This window comes from Osmerus mordax, chromosome 7 (assembly GCF_038355195.1).
Source record: "Osmerus mordax isolate fOsmMor3 chromosome 7, fOsmMor3.pri, whole genome shotgun sequence".
NCBI lineage: Eukaryota > Metazoa > Chordata > Actinopteri > Osmeriformes > Osmeridae > Osmerus > Osmerus mordax.
The window spans coordinates 14,545,596-14,565,058 of record NC_090056.1 but is presented as its reverse complement, the minus strand read 5'-3'; the positions used below and the strand labels follow the sequence as shown (position 1 = coordinate 14,565,058).

General features: G+C 43.1%; 2 protein-coding genes across 5 annotated transcripts; one reads left to right on the top strand and one right to left on the bottom strand.

Annotated features, from left to right (window-relative positions):
* The first annotated feature begins 294 nt into the window (after positions 1-294).
* mfn2 (mitofusin 2) lies at positions 295-13,960 on the top strand. Of its 4 annotated transcripts, XM_067239693.1 has the most exons (18): positions 341-377; positions 570-653; positions 2,956-3,134; positions 3,653-3,788; positions 3,933-4,095; positions 5,949-6,073; positions 6,307-6,415; positions 6,584-6,691; positions 7,897-8,050; positions 8,157-8,224; positions 8,361-8,482; positions 8,845-9,076; positions 9,982-10,084; positions 10,176-10,396; positions 10,534-10,689; positions 10,800-10,996; positions 11,496-11,630; positions 11,851-13,960. In XM_067239693.1, exons 3-18 carry the CDS (start codon positions 2,960-2,962, stop codon positions 11,918-11,920), a joined length of 2,274 nt encoding a protein of 757 aa, XP_067095794.1. In that variant the 5' UTR covers positions 341-377; positions 570-653; positions 2,956-2,959; the 3' UTR covers positions 11,921-13,960. The 4 variants fall into 4 exon arrangements, with proteins under 4 accessions (XP_067095797.1, XP_067095793.1, XP_067095794.1 ...); XM_067239696.1 differs by lacking the exons at positions 341-377; positions 570-653 and adding an exon at positions 295-319; XM_067239692.1 differs by having other exon boundaries at positions 306-653.
* A 429-nt stretch (positions 13,961-14,389) lies between these two features.
* LOC136945707 (uncharacterized) lies at positions 14,390-16,537 on the bottom strand. The gene is made up of 7 exons (XM_067239691.1): positions 16,291-16,537; positions 16,146-16,199; positions 15,985-16,038; positions 15,841-15,903; positions 15,552-15,635; positions 15,291-15,422; positions 14,390-15,178 (listed from the first exon to the last, which is right to left on the bottom strand). The coding sequence occupies exons 1-7, from the start codon at positions 16,532-16,534 to the stop codon at positions 14,895-14,897; spliced, it is 915 nt and encodes a 304-aa protein (XP_067095792.1). The 5' UTR covers positions 16,535-16,537; the 3' UTR covers positions 14,390-14,894.
* Between the last annotated feature and the right edge of the window lie 2,926 nt (positions 16,538-19,463).

Genomic DNA, 19,463 nt, shown 5'->3' with positions numbered 1-19,463 from the left:
GAACAGTTAGTGAATGCATAACCTTTATGTGGATGGACGGATGCACCCACCGTGCCTATTTTTATTATTATTAGCTTTAGCCTGAGTAAAGCAAAAACAGCATTCAAACCTATTTCTTGATTAACTATACTGTTTAAATGCTGTGGAATAAAACAAGTGTCAGAATGAGAACCTACTGATAACATTGATCAAGAGATTGTAGTACATCTCAAGTCTGTCCAGTTGGTGGCAGTACGTTTGTGCATGGTGTTCTGATGGCATGCTTAACCACGATGAAGAAGAAACGGAAGGAGGAACAAAGTTAACGAAGAAGAAAAACGTCAGTTGATTTTCAGCTACCCGAAAACGCGGCTAAAAATTTGAGTTATATGATGAAGGTGAATTACTAATTATATCTGGGGGCTTCATTGGCACGTTTAACTACTACTAGACGAGCTAGTCTGTATTTGCTAGTACTGTAGCATTGCCTTTACACAGTAGTACTGGTACATCACCCCTCGTCATTTTGTCTAGATTAGCTAGTTAGCTCTAGCAAGGTTAACTTGATTGGCTCACTGATGATACATAAGTGAACGCATTGGCTGGCTCATCAAGCTGAAAAAGACAATCAAAATGCAAGACGACTGGTTATAAAATCAGTCCGCCCCTCCTCGGTAAGTCTAACCCATACTGTAGTATTACAAATACACCTAGCCTAGTACCTAGCTAACAGAATGCCAGTCAGGAAGTACTACTGCTAGATAGTTAGAGCTAGCTACTTGGAAAAAGTCGCTACTACAGTACGACGAGTATCTTGTCCTCGATGATGGACTGATGATGGCCACCAGTAGTAGGCCTACAGGATTTTGTGTATTGCATATTATATAACATGGAACCCATTTTGATTGAATGCTTGTAGCTGTTCTCTCTATGGTGACACCTGATAGTTAACGTGATATGTTAGCCAAGTTAGCCAGTACTAGTGTCACTGTCAGCTGTGTCTGACATTGAACAGACAGGTCCGAGAAAGTCAATGCTACTAGTTTGGTTTTGCGTTTGGGGTGGCAGCATTATCATGTATATCTGCGTGCAACCGGCGTTACAAGCTGCATGCATTTTCAATAACAGAGTAAATGCTCGACTCTCATAATTTACGTCCACTCATATATTGTCGAGGCACAACTGTAGTACTGTTAATTATAACGTAACTAACTGTATGTTGCTGCCTAATTTGATGATTCATGTTCACTTCGCCCTAGATAGGTCTGCGTTGTATTGTAGGGCTACAGGTAAAATGTCAGGGTGAAGTGCTAGCACCGCATAGTCATACTTGCCTTACAACGTGAGTCATGCCCATATCTCCCTGACCGGGTTTGCACGTAAAATACAAGTTAGAAGCAAGCTAGCTATCCCCGTATGACACCCAATATGTAATAGACTGAGCACACAGACCATTGTAGTCTTTCCTAATCACCTTTGACGTGAGACAGCCTAATTTGCGCAGCTACTGATCCAAGTGGGAGTGTCCTATCAGAGTCAAGACTGTTCTCCCTTGCCTGTCTAAGCAAAGTAGCTGAACCGTTAACTGTTAATGGCAGTGATTTAGTCGCAAACGATTTCAGAAGTACTTGCTCAGAACAGTATGTACTTGGTTTGCATTACTACATAGGGTGATTTACTTAAGCAAATCTTCAAGACTGTCTCGCATGGCAACAGCCAAATGGTTTTAGATTTGGACTGGATATTCAACTGGGATATATGGAATTGCCTCTAATTTAAGTCACTGGGCTTCAAGCCTACAAATATTTCCTTATTCTTCATTCTGTTGCGGGCTGAGGACAATAACCGGGTGAGAACTATGTAAAATTATTTGATTTAGTTATGTAGTCTATTTTATAAGGACAAATGTATCCCAAATAATTGCCTATTTCAATGACCAATTAATATCACTGCAAGATGTTTGAGTAACTGTCAGGGAAGTAGAATTGTCCATGTGAACAGAAGGGACAGCAGTGCTTTCCCTCACTGAGCACTGAAGGTGACTCTCACAGCTGCTCTCAGTGTCTCTAATTCTTTTTGACTTCTTCATGAATAATATTTGTGGTTTATAATTATTAAGGTAGACTATCGGAAATTGATCAAGTTTGTTACTTAGTGTAATTCTCAGGTTTTAGGCATATGTCCATATTCAATTTGAATTTGGAATTGCAAAGGTTTTTTTTCTTGGCTGACACCCGACACTTTAAACTCAGAGCCAAGAGCTCCGAGAGAAAGAGACGGCCTACTGGCTGGGAAATTAGGTGGTGTCGCACGTACTTCATACTGCATGTGCTGTTGGACATACCTTATGCATTTGTTTCTACCAAGACTGTAATCCCATTTTGGTCGCAAGTTACCTAGCCCCACTCCTCTTCATTTAGATCTGGAAAATCACTTTTTCTTTGAATTTGGGATTCAGTTTGATATCACAGGGTTGCATATTTGGAAGTCTAAATGGTCTTGTGAAAGAAATGTAGGGCCTATGTACAATGACAGTCTTCACCATGTGTACTGTACCAAATTTAGCTGGTTTAGCTTTCTGTTTTCCTGAAATTTGATCTTGCCTCAGGTTTCCATCTTCTTCACCTATTATTTGTTCGACTCCATCATAGACTCATAACATGCTTGTTGTCTTTCAATGAATGGATATTGAAAGTCCAGTTGAAAGGGTTCTGGAAAAAGCCTCTCTTTACATCATGTGTGAGACTAAAGGTTAGAGTATAGCCTGTTGTTAAGGCAGCATCACACCACCATTTTGGAATGAGCAGAATGTAGTAAGCTGAACACTGCTGTCATTCTGGCAAGGGCCGATCTAAACCACTTTACTTTTAAATAATGTGTTCAAATGTTTACAAAGACAAATGACATTAAACCATTCTGTGAGTCAAGACTGTTAACCACAACTAAACCTTACTTTGTCATGTCCCTGTCTTTCAGTGCAATGTCTCTGGTTTTTACGAGACCCAATACCAACGCTATCGGCAAGAAGGACAAAAGACTAATGGCAGAGGTGAACGCTTCCCCGTTAAAACATTTTGTGACAGCCAAGAAGAAGATCAATGGCATCTTTGAGCAGCTGGCTGCCTACATCAAAGAGAGTTCATCCTTTTTAGAAGGTAATTTACTACTCTATATTGACTCTCTTATATTGGTGTCTTAAATCTAAGCAAGCTTTGGACTGCTATTTGTGTAGCCATCGACAATGTATAGATTGTTTCCCGTACATTCAGGTTTTTTTTGACAACCTTGAATATAAGTCGAATAATGTTTTGTTAAGAAGATTAGATATTGGAATCAACCTGCCAGAGGTAGACCATCTGTTTTACGTACTAGCCTATATTTCCTTAACAAAATAACTGGAATGTATGACATTCTACCAAACTGTGCAAACAACTTCAATGTGTACTTCAGTGTAAAAAGAACCATAAGTCTCAATGGATACAGTCCTTGTCCTGCACATGCCTCTTCCTCAAGTGAATGCTGTATGCGTGATCAAATTGAAGTCATGAGCCTGATTGAAACTAATGAAATGTACCGGCACATGGTAGCTTTGAGTATGCATGGGTTGTGACTATCTGCGAAGTTTAATACTCACACGTTTACATGTATTAAAGATCCACTTCTTTTGTTTTAGACACGTATAAGAACGATGAGCTGGACCCAGTCACCACCGAGGAGCAGGTTCAGGAGGTGAGAGGTTATCTCTCCAAAGTGTCAGGGATTGGAGAGGTGCTAGCCCGCAGGCACATGAAGGTGGTCTTCTTTGGAAGGTGCGTCTGCCACACCACACAGAGTTGTACTCTTCTGCTGTTCCCAGCATATCGTTACTCATTCCTTTGTCTTGTTAGTTCGAAGAACAGTTAGTCAACAGGATCATTAAAAAATTGTGAATAAGATCTGTTTTCGCTTTCCAGAACGAGTAACGGGAAAAGCTCTGTGATCAACGCCATGCTGTGTGACAAAGTGCTGCCCTCGGGGATAGGCCACACCACCAACTGCTTCCTACGCGTGGAAGGCACAGATGGACACGAGTCTTTCCTGCTCACCGAAGGCTCTGAGGAGAAGAAGAGTATCAAAGTGAGGATTTCACCAATACGTGTTTTCACGACTCATATAAAACTCACACGTTTCCAAGTTACTTTGTAAACGTAGTGCAGACTCAGCACAACATTTATGGCACATGATTATGATGGACCTACCCCTCGTCTTAGACACGTTCATACCCAGTTGCCTTTGGGGACTCAAACGGCCCTTTCATTTACCAATCCAAACTTATATTAGACATTCTAATTACTGTTACGCAAGAAAGAGCATCCAGCTATAGAAGGAACTAATGTGATTAATGCACAGCCAGGGCACTATCTTATCGACACGTTCATGATTGGAACCAAACAGAGATCTGTCACAAATGGTTTTGCTAAGCCTTTGTTACTTGAGTGAACCGTGAGGAGCCTTGTAAGCCAATAGTCCACTGTCACACAACCAACACTCTCACAGCAGTTAGTCAGCTATTTTAAATAATGCCATTTGGACAGGGTCATGTAAAGAAGCCTTTTTATATCTCTGATCAGGCATTGTGTTGTGATTTCCAGTTGTCATCAGCGTTGGTATAGAACACGTACTTTGAATAGCTCTACTAATATTTGTATAGCCTTCTATTACTACTAATAGCTTTTAGTATGGTCTCCCACTTCCTCAAGTACCGCTATGTGCTGGTTTTTCACCTCAGTATTTTCTTAAGCTTATGGTTAGGTTTTTTAAGTTCTCCTTCATGCTATTTCCTTACAGGTTTTCTCTAGAGTTATATTGCCGGCCTTGACTCTCATGCTCCCAGTGCGTCAGTATGGAAGTGACCACAGCTCATTTTGGTTTAGTTAGGAGTTGGCTCTGCCAGTTGAAAATGTGCCACACTTCCTATGCAACAATGTGTTTGCCTACGATTTCAGGCAATGTGTTGCCTATGCAACACATTGTGACTTGGCTCAATACAGCTGTATTTTGGTGTCTTGGTGAAAGAGGTTTTCTTGTCGAAATGACATGAAGAAGTAGATGGATTTGTTCAAGCATTTTAGTAAATTGTTATAATTATGCAGATGGTAAATAATTGTACAAGTCACCCAGGTTATAAAATGTGCCAGACACTCTCACAGCCACTGTGAGCAGGTCGGAGGTGTTGTGTTTCTGCGCTGTCATGGCCGTGGCCTAGATAGAAGCCGTATCTCAGGGACCGTGGTTCATGTGTTGTCACCACACACGTCTGACCAACACACCCTCTAAATGTCATCCATGCCGTGGCCAAACATAGTTACAACAGAAACATAGACTAGAGTCCAATCGAATGTCTTATCAGGGTCCATATTCCTTGTGTTTGCTGGCTTTCCCAGGCTGCTTCTTATGGAAACAAGGCTTCGGTCATTTCCCCTTTCATCTGTTCTCCATTTTGCACAAATTGTGTTTGATATAGCTTTACTCTCTAAAATATGCAATGGGACAAATGGATTGCATCTATTTCCATACTGTTGTTATAATCTGTTCTTATGTAACAGTGGCATGAAGATCAATATGTCTGGAGTCAAATGTGGTCACATATTGCTTCATGGAATGTCTCCTTCAAACACGACTATAGGGATTTTCTTTGTCTCTCAGGGTCAGTTTAGCTAATCCCATTGAAATGAATACAATTGCAGTGAAACTAAATTATATTGAGTAAGTTATTTAATAATCCCAAATTCACACTCAGTTTTCTTGGAGATTGCCGATGAAAGCCCGAAATCGTAGGCAAACCGAAGCCACGATTGCAATGTATGATCCACCAAGACGAGATTTGCTGGAATTATTTCATTCAATCAAGTCAACAGACATAATTGCATCAATCTTGGATCTACCTCAACAGCACTTTGTCTGCCACCACTCCCCCACCCCTCTTCCAGACTGTGAACCAGCTAGCCCACGCTCTGCACCAGGATGAGGACCTGGATGCAGGCAGTCTGGTGTGTGTCATGTGGCCAAAGGCCAAGTGTGCCCTGCTGAGGGATGACCTGGTGCTGGTGGACAGGTGAGAGACGTACTTCTGAAGCTCCACACACATGCCCACTTCTAATCAGGTTAGTACCACAGATCTTAAGGTTATTGTTCACCATTACCTCAAAGAACGTTAAGCTCTGCATCTATCAGGTTTGTGGGATGTGATTAGATTGATTATTTTAGGTTGAACTGTCCCTTGATTCCCTCAAAATGTTTCCGGTCTGTGCTTGACTGGAGTGGGCTGTGTTGTGTCTGCCTCCCCAGCCCTGGCATCGACGTCACCACAGAGCTGGACAGCTGGATCGACAAGTTCTGTCTGGATGCCGACGTCTTTGTTCTAGTGGCCAACTCCGAATCCACTTTAATGCAGACGGTGAGAGAGGATTTGAAGCTTTTATTTCAATGTTTTTGTGTTATACTCTTGTCGGTTTCAACCTGTAGTGCTGGCATGTTTCATTAAAGAAGTTACTTTTGAAATCAATGTTATTCCATATCAATAAAAGAAAAGGTGAACTTTTTAACCCAACTATTATGTCTCCAGGAGAAGTCGTTTTTCCACAAGGTCAACGAGCGCCTCTCCAGTCCCAACATCTTCATCCTGAACAACCGCTGGGATGCGTCTGCCTCGGAGCCCGAGTACATGGAGGAGGTGGGTTAGCTTCACTCTCTGAGCCTGAGTACATGGAGGAGGTGGGTTAGCTTCACTCTCTGAGCCCGAGTACATGGAGGAAGTGGGTTAGCTTCACTCTCTGAGCCCGAGTACATGGAGGAGGTGGGATAGCTTCACTCTCTGAGCCCGAGTACATGGAGGAGGTGGGTTAGCTTCACTCTCTGAGCCTGAGTACATGGAGGAGGTGGGTTAGCTTCACTCTCTGAGCCTGAGTACATGGAGGAGGTGGGTTAGCTTCACTCTGAGCCCGAGTACATGGAGGAAGTGGGTTAGCTTCACTCTCTGAGCCCGAGTACATGGAGGAGGTGGGTTAGCTTCACTCTCTGAGCCCGAGTACATGGAGGCAGGGCCGGTCCTTCCTATAGGTGACATAGGCAGCCGCCTAGGGCGGCATGAAGAGGGGGGCGGCATTTTCCGAAGTGCATCCATTAATTAACCCTCCCGCACTACCAGCAAAGGGCGTCAACCACGCCATCACGTGCTCGTGATAAATCTTGCCTAGGGCGCCAAATGTGCTAGGACCAGTGCTGCATGGAGGAGGTGGGTTAGCTTCACTCAGAGGAGTCTGGTTGTCTTGGTCTGTTTACCTTATATGTCGTAAGTGATACTACGGTAGAGGTTGCTCTTTGGGCTTATGCAACTCAAGAGGTTGGGTGTGTGATAGCACTAGCTTTACGTTGGAGAGAGCTAAATGTTCATTTACGGTTTCGGAACATTGTGCACGTCACGTGGACAAGAACACACAGTGGCTTAGTACTGATGACACTCTCTTCAGATTAGACAGCCATGTGATCCTATTAGGAGACTGAAGGCTGCTAGACTTAGAGTGACAGTGATGGTTGCCTCAGGTAGGGTTGCACTTGGACTTGACTGTCCTTCCTTGGTCATGCTGACTGTACAGTCTCTGCACTGTACAAGTTAGCCAATTACCAATACCAATTACCAATACTTTTCGCCACGGCTGTACAGTATACATTGGGCAATTATACAGGAGGAACATGAGGGTACAATTTGCAGTGGCCTCTTAAATTTTACCCTTCTGTTCCTCACTCAAAATTGTACTTCTCAACTTTTTTTTTTTTAAATGAAAGACAAAAGGTGCAGTGGTCTCAACCTTTTTTTCTCAGAGCTGTGTGTGTGTGTTTGGCTGACATCTCCCTGCACGTCTGCCCCCCCCTCCCAAGGTGCGGAGGCAGCACATGGACCGCTGCTCTGGGTTCCTGGTGGATGAGCTGGGCGTGGTGGACAGGGCCCAGGCCAGCGACCGCATCTTCTTCGTCTCTGCCAAGGAGGTTCTTCAGGCTCGAGTCCAGAAGGCCCAGGGCATGCCAGAGTCAGGTACACAACACACACGTACACACACACATACACACACAAATCAGGTATGCAACACGCACGTACACACCAAACACACAGTTTGTGAGACTTGCGGTTTTCCGTTCAGGTGGGGCTCTAGCCGAAGGTTTCCAGGCCAGAATGTTTGAGTTCCAGAACTTCGAGAGGCGCTTTGAGGTAAGATTAGCTGCAAATATTGGAAACCGAAATACCAGCATGCCACATCACTATTACACACTTATATACACAATATCAGCATGTCCAAGAGAGATACTATAATCTGTCTTTGGTCCTTTCATTGGTGTGTCTGCAGGAGTGCATCTCCCAGTCGGCTGTGAAGACCAAGTTTGAGCAGCACACAGTGAGGGCCAAGCAGATCTCTGAAGCCCTGCGGCTGATCATGGACTCTGTCCACGTAGCCGCACAGGAGCAGAGGTGAGGCCCGGAGTCAGGCACGCTTCCCATAATGCATCTGAGAGGAAGCTTAGCAGTGTGGCAGCACGTCAAGGCTGTGGAGCTCATCCCATCAAGCCCTGGGCACCAGCGTTCCCCCGACCTCGCCCAACACAGAATCTGGCCCTTCAGGACACCCAATGAGAGCGCAGCATAAATGTGTCATTTGACCAACAGTGTGTTGAGCTTCAATGCGAATCCTGTTTTTCCGTATTCCGTGTGCTAAATATTCCAGTACATTACTGTTTGATGATGTGATGCATGATGGGCAACAGTATTTATATGGCTGGGGGGGGGGGGTCCTTGTTTTAAACTAAATCTTGTGTGATGGTGACTGTGCTCAGGATCCACTGTATGGAGACCAGAGAGGACCGTCAGGACCGGATGGAGTTCATCGACAAACAGCTGGACCTGCTGACACAGGACTGCAAGAGCAAGATCAAGAAGATCACAGAGGAGGTGGAGAGACAGGTGTCCAACGCCATGGCCGAGGAGATCAGGAGGCTCAACGTGCTGGTGGACGACTTCCACCTGGACTTCCACCCCTCACTGGTGGTCCTCAAGGTCTACAAGAATGTAAGTGGGTTGAATTATAACTGCAGAGGCAGGCGCGCGCACACACACCAGCACAGATACATAGGCTTGGTCAGAAGCCCATGCTTGACAGCTTTGCTGTTCTCCTAAACGAATGCTCCCACAGCCTGGAATAATCTCCTGTTGTTGTCTTGTTGAGTGGAGGTGTAAATAGGCCCCTCTTGATAAACAGTGGAGCTGGGGTCTCTAAGGCCTCTGGCTCCAGCCAGTGCTGTCCCCCCCCGGAACATTCCTCTCACAAAGTCTCATTTGTGTCACATGACGACCTGTTCCTGTCTGGTCAGGTCTGGAATGTGTCATCTGAACTCTGGGCTGTTTTGCATTCTTTTCTCCCTAGGCAGAGGGCAGTACTAGAGGTAGGTAGACATGTAGTTATCCCAACACACTGACATAGTCCATGTCCAAATACCGTAACCAGCCTGATGATTAGATGAGTTAGGATTGTGACAGTGTGTCGAAAGACATGTTGCAGGCAAAAATGACGTCAGCCAGTTACTTTTCTATGAAGAGAAGAGCTTTCAGAGCGATCCTGAAGCTGTGTTTAAGGGGAACCTGAAGGCTACTCTGCTCGGGTTTCAGGTCAGGCAGTACACGCAGCCTGCAGCCTTTGTGCTTTTCACATCAAATTATGTCATTAGTGGAATTTAAGTGAGTTTCTCCACGCATTATTCTTAGAATACTGCCAGTGTACCTTTCTTTTGGTATTTAATTTCTTGGAAAGCTTTAAGGATTTGATGTGCTTATCAGGCTTATGGTTTTACATTGCATTTTTCCCAACAAACACAACAAGGTCTTGTGCTTTAAGGGATATTGTAACACATGTGAACACTGTGGACTGTACAAGTAGGTTGAATGAAGGTAAGTCACCAGTGCCGTGTGTGTTGCAGGAGCTCCACAGACACATAGAGGAGGGTCTGGGCAGGAACATGTCTGAGAGATGTTCCACAGCCATCACCGCTGCCCTACAGACCACCCAGACCGACATGATCGGTACGTACAGCAAGATACCCTCAAGGGAAGTGGGTCCTCACCAGTCTCATGTCATTGCCAGCTAACATGTCCCTCCCTCCCTCTCCTCCAGACGGTCTGAAGCCCCTGCTGCCGGGCCCGGTGAGGGAGCAGGTGGACAAGCTGGTGCCCCGCCAGTGCTTCAGCCTCAGCTACGACCTGGCCTGCGACAAGCTGTGCTCCGACTTCCAGGAGGACATCGGCTTCCACTTCTCCCTGGGCTGGACCATGCTGGTCAACCGCTTCCTGGGGCCCAAGAACACGCGGCGAGCCCTCATGGGCTACAACGACCAGGTTGCTCACCTTTCAGTCTGTGGGGACGTAAACGAATGTCTTCTGAAGAGTTGTGTTGTTTGATTTGTCTTGCCTGCTCGTTCTTAGTTAGGTGAATATGGAGTAATCCCAGCTGATTGTGTCTCTCCCCCTCCCAGGTTCCGCGCCCCATGGCCCTCACTCCAATCAGCACCAGTATGCCCCCCTTCCCCCAGAACTCCATGACCCAGGAGGAGCTTATGGTCTCCATGGTGACCGGCCTGGCCTCCCTCACTTCGCGCACCTCCATGGGCATCATCGTGGTCGGTGGTGTGGTACGTAGACAGAGAACACGCTGTGCATCTGGGAAAAGTCGGGAATGAAAAACGTGAATCAGTTATTCCTGGTGTTGAAGCTCATCAGGTATTCTGTGTGTGTGTGTCAGATCTGGAAGGCGGTGGGCTGGCGTCTGATCGCCCTCTCGGTGGGGCTGTACGGCCTGCTGTACGTGTACGAGCGGCTCACCTGGACCACCAGGGCTAAGGAGCGCGCCTTCAAGCGGCAGTTTGTGGAGTACGCCAGCGAGAAGCTGCAGCTCATCGTCAGCTACACCGGCTCCAACTGCAGCCACCAGGTCCAGCAGTGAGTGGACACACTAACAGCAGCTGGGAACTCACATTTATATATCTTTCTATATCTCACCCAGATTCATTGCCTAGTTCGTTCATATCTAGATGGAGGTTCCCCCCCCACATTTCCACTCTCATATGCCACTAAAGTCTATTGGCCTTTTTGGTCGCTTTAGCTTAGCCCCTCCTGCTCTCCTCTTATCTAGTCTCTGTATGTTTACAACATTATCAGGGTGGAGGTTGCTAAAGCTGGTTAGTGGACCCACTGGGCAGTCAATCTTCCACACAGTGTTATGTAAGACATTTGATCTAGAACACCATGCCTTGGATCCAGGTGGCTCACTCCTGCCCTCTAGTGGAGACACACAGGAGGGACTGACAGCGCTGAACAACATTCTGCGTTAGAGCTGCTCTGCTGCCTCTTGAGCATGGAGCTTGTTGTTACTGGACAAGTGTTCTCAAGCTGACTTCACCCCTCCTTCCATGACCCCCGCTCTTTGTGTGTCTGTCAGGGAGCTTGCGGGCACCTTTTCCCAGCTGTGCCAGCAGGTGGACGTGACCCGGCAGAACCTGGAGGATGAGATCACTGACATGAACACCAAGATTGAGCTACTGGACACATTGCAGAGCAAGGCTAAACTGCTCAGGTAAAATAGAGGCACTGAGGAAGAAAACAAATGGCAGCTTTTGCTTATTATCTTAAAACTACAATTCAGTCTCAACTCCCAACAGACTTCATTTGTACTAGTAGATGTAACAATGTACCCCAACCAAGAACATGCTTTATGCTTTTTAAGTCTGCAAGTATTACCTGTCACCAAGCATGATGTGCTGGATGTGGGGGTGTGTTTGTGTGTGTGTGTGCAGGAATAAGGCAGGCTGGCTGGACAGCGAGCTGAACATGTTTACCCAGCAGTACCTGCATCAAGGCCGGTAGATACCATCACCCCCGCTCCCGGACGCTTGGTGGAAAGATGGACCGTGCAGGGTCACATCCATGGAAAAGACCTAGTGTGTCCTGTGTATGAGCAAAGACCTAGTGTGTCCTGTGTATGAGCAAAGACCTAGTGTGTCCTGTGTATGAGCAAAGACCTAGTGTGTCCTGTGTATGAGCAAAGACCTAGTGTGTCCTGTGTATGAGCAAGGAGAAAGCCAGAGAGAGTCTTGACATGAGAGAAAGAGAGGGTCATCGCTACTAAGACAAACGCCTCCCCAAGTAATTCACTCTCATGGCCATCATAGGAACCATCTTTTTCTTGCTTATTGTTTTGCTCATTAATTTGTGGAGAATATTTTTTTATCAGTGCTTTTTATAGAAGTGGGAGTTTATTTGACACCAAATATTGTTCGGTCATGCAAGTTGTGTAGAGCAAAGAGGCTAGATGTATTCTTTTGTGTAACTGATGTACAGTCATGCCTTTTGAATATGGAAGTGCCACCCTAAAACATGCACCCTAAAAGAACGAGATTGAAAAAATGACTTCTGTCATTTTGTAAATAGCAGGGAATTCCAGAAGTATAGATTATTTATTCCTATGAATTACAATACTACTGCATACTTTGTGGTTACGATATGGTATTCTGGTCATGAAATGACAGTCTACATGAACAAACTCACAGGATACATTGACATGGTCTTGGGCTGGCCCATTCAGGGGCTGGCTTAGTTTGAATGCACTCACATGCCTTTTGGGCTCATGTTTATGCCATGCCTACTTTATTTCATCCTTGGTTTGATAGAAATCAGGGTGTGTCAAAAAGAAGAATATGCTCTATAACTGTCCAATCTGTTGCCTGATGCACTTTCAACAATCATGGTGGAGAAGTTGTAGTGTTGTCTCCATATATGGGCATGGCCTGGTGGATACAGCTAGGTTGTCTGGCAGGTGTATGTGTTAGTTTCTAGTCTCCAGTTAAGATGTATTCAAAATAGAGGCTAGGGAGGAAATGCACAATAAAGAAAGCTTGTCAAACACTATACTTTTATAAAAACCCATATATTGGCAACCTCGTTGGGAGTTCTTCACCTGAACTGCACTATGTGGAATTCCTAGGTAATGACCGTTTAGAAAGAGCTGTCTGATGAATCTAATTAGTATGATTGGTGGGATAAAAAAAAAAAAGAACTTGCACATCTTTTTAGATGTCCGTGGACAGTTGGTTTAAGGTAGCCTGTGTTGTAACAACTGAGTTTGTTCAAGCAGAATTTATTGAAGCGTCATTATGGCAAACAAATCGACGTGTTTGCATATTAAAAGCCTTGACCCAAACAGGTGACATGTAGAGGAATGAAGGTACAGGACAGATACTCACTGTGTAGGCATATACCATAGAATGATGCATACAGGCATTGGCACTATCTACTGAATGGCATATTTATTAACTTACACGTGTTTTTCAATCTCCTTGTCTGTTAACATTGTTATTTGTCCTCCAGGTGTAAAGCGATGTGGCTGATGCTTATTCATCTCTGTCTGGCTTAAGCAGTTGCATTCTTTAACTGTATTAATAAGGAAATCATGTACATGTTTGGCACCTTTATTGTAAATGACATTTTCTTTTAAGTCCAGTTTCTGGGTATCTTGTTTGTTTGTTTTGATAGTTTAACAGAAACAACCAAGCATCTGCTTAAACCAAACTGTAAATAAGCAACAGCCAAAGTCTCTTATGTTGGATTGTGTTTGTGCCAAGTGATAGAGGAAGGCTACTTCAGCAGATCACTCTGGAGCCCAAATGTGCACTTTATACTTTGCTGCTGTTTTATTCTGCTGTTTTGTTTGTTTCATTTTGTACTTAATTTCTGCTTTCCATATAGTTTCCCAATAGCAGAAAGAAGTCAGAAAGCATGTTTGGGTAGACACAAGAAGGTTTAAGCTAGATTGTAACATGTAGATATGCATGCAGTGACTATTGTGATTTGTTGTCATGTTAACCGTCAATGTAAAGATGAGTAATAAAGTTGACACTAGGAAACCTATAGTCTTGTAAAGGAGTCTTAGTTTCACACTGTCCTACACTCAATGTTGTGATTTATATTAATACTTCATTTTTTTGTGCCATCCTGACATTATAAAAAGTTGGTCACCACTGAAGGTACCATGGTGATTAAAATAGTCAAACATCATCTTCAAGCCCATTTTTACAAAGATTTTTGTAGCTGTAGTGTCACTGCATTGGAGGCGTTTACAGTAGTAGTGACATGTCTCGCTAGCTGACCTAGTACCATTACTACGCTCTTGATTTGTGACCAAGACTGGTTGAGACGGCCTGTTTAAGCCCATGTCTGTAGGCACAGTGGTCTCCATGTGTCTCTGTTACATTACATGCATCTGTATCTCCTTCATATATTCTCTCTTCACCTATTTAACCATTGGCAGGTGATATAATAACACAGACACAAACTATGTCGATTTATTATACATCCTGTTTTTATTTGAAACATTTTACATAAACTGTTCATGTGCATGGACACCAATCAATGCATTCTGTAGACCATCAGGGTTTAGGACTGGACTTAAGAATGACACTTGATGGCCATGAAGTAAACCAACACTTTACCCTATTATATTAAAGCAACAAAGATAAAATATAACATTGAGTCATTGAAGGAATAGTTATATGAACATACAGTACAATACAGTACACAGTTCTGTTTTTAATTGGGTGGAAGGGACAGTGGGTATGATAAACAAGACTTATTATAGATCTTTACTGGTTGGATTTGAAAATGTATTTACAATTATGTATCACAACATATAATCACTAACCATATGGAAACATGAGTTAAGTATATAATCGAACATATCATTTCAGCTATATAGCTAGGCAGTTATAGTACATTATGGTATAACTAGTTTTTTTGTGTCAATCTAATAAGGGATAGTACAAGGTTAACTCAGCAATGTTCCACCTCACATGGTGAAAAGCAGGTGACCACTAAAGGTGCTGATGTTGTTCTCATTATCAAATATCCTTGTGTTGACATACAGTTTAAGGAAGACAACATCTCCTTCCTCCAGCAGTAGTGAGGCTCCATTAGAGGAAGTCCCATAACCAGAAGGTTGGTGCTCCCAGGAAACAAATATATGTTGTCCATTCCTCACCAAGATTGCACCCGAGGCATGTGAAGACTGCCCATGTGCACTAACGTAGAACTGAAACTGGTAGGCCCCTCTTACTGGTGCAATAAAGAAACCTGTGTCAAAGAACATTTTTATTATTCTGTGGGGTCAAACAAGAAAGAATGCACAATGGTTCATATCTACAGCCATGTTTATATTTTGTTATTGGGCAGTGTACCCCCATACCTGTGTCTGGGTTGTAAGCTTTGCCTATGTTGGTGACAACGTGTCTGAAGATCAGATTGGTGTGGATGTTGAAGGGTCCCAGGGTTCCAGAGCCAGAGGCCAAAAGGGAGGCTGAGAACGCCACCTGTCTGACTGGGACACAACAACATCACAGTCATCTATGTGACATAAGCATGTTACCTGTACAAATACACCAGTGTTTGTATAGCCTATACACTGCTACCTTAAACAACAGACATCCAAGATATCCAATCTCCTTACCTTGGTTGGTCCTCTTCAGAGCTTCCACCTGGCCTTCAGTGATGTTTGACCTGGTTCTAATGGAGTCAAGGACTTCTGCTTGTGCTGTAAGGGAGATAAATGGTTATTACTTGGACAAACATGTAAAGACATGTTGCAATACAGTATAGTAAGCTGTTTCTATAAAATATATCTTCATTAACTGTCTGACTGTTGGACACAAAACATCGCAAAGCTTTTCATGTAATGCCTGTTACATTATACTGTAAAAAATACATCAGTGTAACTCCAAGATATCCAATCATCTTACCTTGGTTGTTCCTCTTCAGAGCTTCCACCTGGCCTACAGTGGAGGTCAGGTCTGCTGCTTGTGCTGTAAGTGATGACTGTAGTTTATATTTGGTCGAATACAGTATAGTTAGCTGTTTTTATCAAATATCTCTTCATAAAATACCTTCAAACTCGTTCTTTGTCTTTTCCTCCATCGCCCTCAGCTGAAGTTTCTGTGCTGCAAAGACACGGGTGCAACAACATCACTGAACAGAAACACTGGAGCATATTTGGGCAAATACATTATACTTTGCTGTTTTTATCAAATATCTCTTCATAAAATACCTTCAAACTCGTTCTTTGTCTTTTCCTCCATCGCCCTCAGCTGAAGTTTCTGTGCTGCAAAGACATGGGTGCATTACCATCACTGAAGAGAAACACTGGAGCAGAAACACTGGGAACAGAAACAAACTAGTTTCTAATTAGTTACCATCATTTTCTTTCTTCAAATGTGTCATCTCGACTCTCTGCTCGGCCAGCATAGCGCTCATCTCTCTCAGCACGGTATGGATGTCAGGCTGACAGGTCTGTTGGGAGCGCGCTCCCTGGGTCCTCATCTCCAGAACCTCTTGAGGGATGTCATTCCCAATGACTCCATCTACAGTGTCTCCCTGAGCCTGTGTCCAACACAGACAGCCGCACAGCAACGCCAGCACAACCACAGTGGTCTCCATTGTTGTTCTTGTTCTTGTAATGTTTTATCTCTGTTTAACTTGATCCTTTATATACCCTCTCCTCACTTGTTTAACCATTGACAGCTGATATGTAATACACGTGCAGTATATGATAACAGCTGTGCCAATATTTTCTAGTTGCAGTAACATACAGTATAGTTTCATAGCAAATGTGCTCCTGCACCTTTACTCTGTAAGTTTGTGTACAAAAACTAGTCTAGGTATAAAGACTGAAAAGACTTGGCATGTCATGGTTGTCACATCGGTGTAATGTAAATTCTTGTGTAATATAAAACACTATACTATCAAAAGGATAAAACAAGAATCAACATTGTACTGATGTGACAATAGGCCTACATACAGCAGAAAAATCTGTATTTACTGTCAAATTCATTACATTTACATTTATGCATTTAGCAGACGCTTTTATCCAAAGCGATTTCCAAGAGAGAGCTTTACAAAAGTGCATAGGTCACTGATCATAACAACGAGATAGCCCCGAACATTGCGAGCAGCCAAAACATGAAGCATACATTGTGAAAACCAAATAAGTGCCAAAGGGAAGAACCATAAGAGCATGCAGTTAAACAAGTTACAATTAAACAACATGAAACTCAAAAGTGCAAGTGTACCTGTAGAAAAACAATCAACAGTAAAAATATATATATATATATATTTCACAGCGAGTACAAGAATTTAAATCCGTTACAACCAACCAACAAGAGCAACAAGTCTCTCAATAAGAGTCATTGTGATCCTGGAGGAAACTAACATCAGGTTCAACCAAGCATTCCTAAATGCCGTTGTACTCCCGGAACAAGTGCGTCTTGAGCCTTTTCTTGAAGGTGGGGAGACAGTCAGTGTCCCTGATGGAGGTGGGGAGTTGATTCCACCATTGGGGGGCCAGACAGGAGAAGAGCTTGTGTTGGGACCGGGCGCTCTTGACCGGTGGGACCACCAGACGGTTGTCAGAAGAAGACCGTAGGTGGCGAGTGGGGGTGTAAGGCTGGAGGAGAGACTTGATGTAGTCGGGTGCAGTCCCGTCACCTAAGAAGGTGCAAGGACAACCCGAAATCATGGATGGACAGTGCCAACCAGCACCCCTTTAGTCCTGTTTAGGTCATATCTCTCCCTTCATTACAGATTCTAGATTTGGGATATATTTATCAAGATCTAGTTAAGGTGTTGTTACCTGATTGTTTTTATTTGTTCATCAGTGCATCGCTATGGTGAAGTCAATGGCATATTTCCTATTGAACAACCTTTATAGTGATGTTATTGCTGCTGCTGTGAAGGTTGGTCTTTGTCCTCAACACCGTTATTTTATTGAGGAAACAAAGAGAAAAACAGATCATTCCTTGAACTGACGATCATTCATGTACTAAATAAGATAAGCAATCAGTTTAGGAGCACGTAGAAGAGCAAGTAGAAGTACAGATACTCATGTTTAAAAAGACTGGTAAAAGTTGAAGTACTGACTACACTACACTTTTTACTCAAGTTAGAGTAAATAAGTGTGGGCTCTGACATATACTTAAGTAAAAGGTAGCCCTTACTACTACCTGTTTGACCTCACATCATATTAATACATTATGCAACAAAAAAAAGTAACTTATTTTCGTTTTTTTTTAGCTGTAGAATTTTTTTCTACTTGTGGAAACTTTTTTGGGGAAATTATTTGTTCAACCTGGAGACACTTTTGTACAAACAATTTTTTCGAAAATAATTTTTCAACCTGCAAACTTTTTGTCGAAAATATATTTTTCAATCTGTCAAAACTTTTTGTGAATAATGTTTTCGAAACTTTTTTCCCAGCTTTTCGAAACGTTTTGTTCACACACAGAGTGAAAGGAGAGGATAGAGGAGCAGATGGGAGAGGAGGAGAGGGGAGAACAGAGAAGCCGAAGTTTTTTTGAAAATATTTTTTCAACCTGTAGAAACTTTTTCTTTGAAACCTTTTTTCGAAACAGGAAATTAATAATGGGCAATCAATGACAAGGAATTATGTTGATTATGCCACCAAATACAGATTAAAACTAAAGTAACGAGCCTGGATTTAAAATATAATAAGTATAAAGTAAAAAGTTGTCAGAAAAAATAATAGTGAAATAACGTACTGATACCAGAAAAATCGACTTACGTACAATAACAAAGTATGTGTACGTTATTTCCCATCTTTGCTGAGACTTCAATACAAAACCAAATAAAACACAGGTGAAAAGAATCATGCTAACGAGCAAACTGAAACCACTCAACAAGACACAGGTGAAAGCAATTGGGCATAGAACCATAAGGGCAGGGAAAACTAGTCTACACATAAAACAAGGGCATGGCCATGACAAGGCCTACATTTAGTTTAAAATAAAAATGTGCTTTTGCTGACATGGCTATGCTGTCTGTGACTACAGTCTCAGTCATAACCCAAATTACGTTCCTGCCCAGTATTTGAAAGTCTCCCATTTATAACCATGATGTTACACCGTTCAAACAGTAATTAAGCCAGTAATGAACAGAGGACCACTGAGCCCCTTTTTTGGTCCCCAGACTCATTTGCATGTTAATTATCATTAGCAGCGAAGGGAAACAAGCTCTCACAGTCAAATTAGCAATTTCGTCACCCCCAGTCTCCTGCACACACACCACCACCCTTTTCAGGTTCTGAATGTTGTGTTTTATTGGCTCGGGGAATGTATTATGTCGGATCACGGCTTTGTTACTATCAGCACGACTGTTTTGTTCAGGTTACAATAACAATTTACTAATGACACACTTTTGTCCCTTGAGTCTGTGTGTTATCTAATAAAGACCAATAAAGATAGGGCGAATACAAACTTTTAAAGAGCCGATCTGATTGGTAAGATATGCTATTTGACTAGCTATTTTAGGCTAATGCACTGCAACATAAATAATTTAAAATATATTCTTCAAT

Coding starts and splice junctions, on each gene's coding strand:
- mfn2 (XM_067239696.1), top strand. CDS start 2,960: ATGTCTCTGGTTTTTACGAGACCCAATACCAACGCTATCGGCAAGAAG. Junction 10,397..10,533: donor TCATGGGCTACAACGACCAG/GTTGCTCACCTT, acceptor TCCCCCTCCCAG/GTTCCGCGCCCCATGGCCCT. Junction 10,997..11,495: donor TGCAGCCACCAGGTCCAGCA/GTGAGTGGACAC, acceptor TGTGTCTGTCAG/GGAGCTTGCGGGCACCTTTT.
- LOC136945707 (XM_067239691.1), bottom strand. CDS start 16,534: ATGGAGACCACTGTGGTTGTGCTGGCGTTGCTGTGCGGCTGTCTGTGT. Junction 16,200..16,290: donor TTTGAAGAAAGAAAATGATG/GTAACTAATTAG, acceptor ATGTCTTTGCAG/CACAGAAACTTCAGCTGAGG. Junction 15,423..15,551: donor TCTGAAGAGGACCAACCAAG/GTAAGGAGATTG, acceptor GTTGTGTCCCAG/TCAGACAGGTGGCGTTCTCA.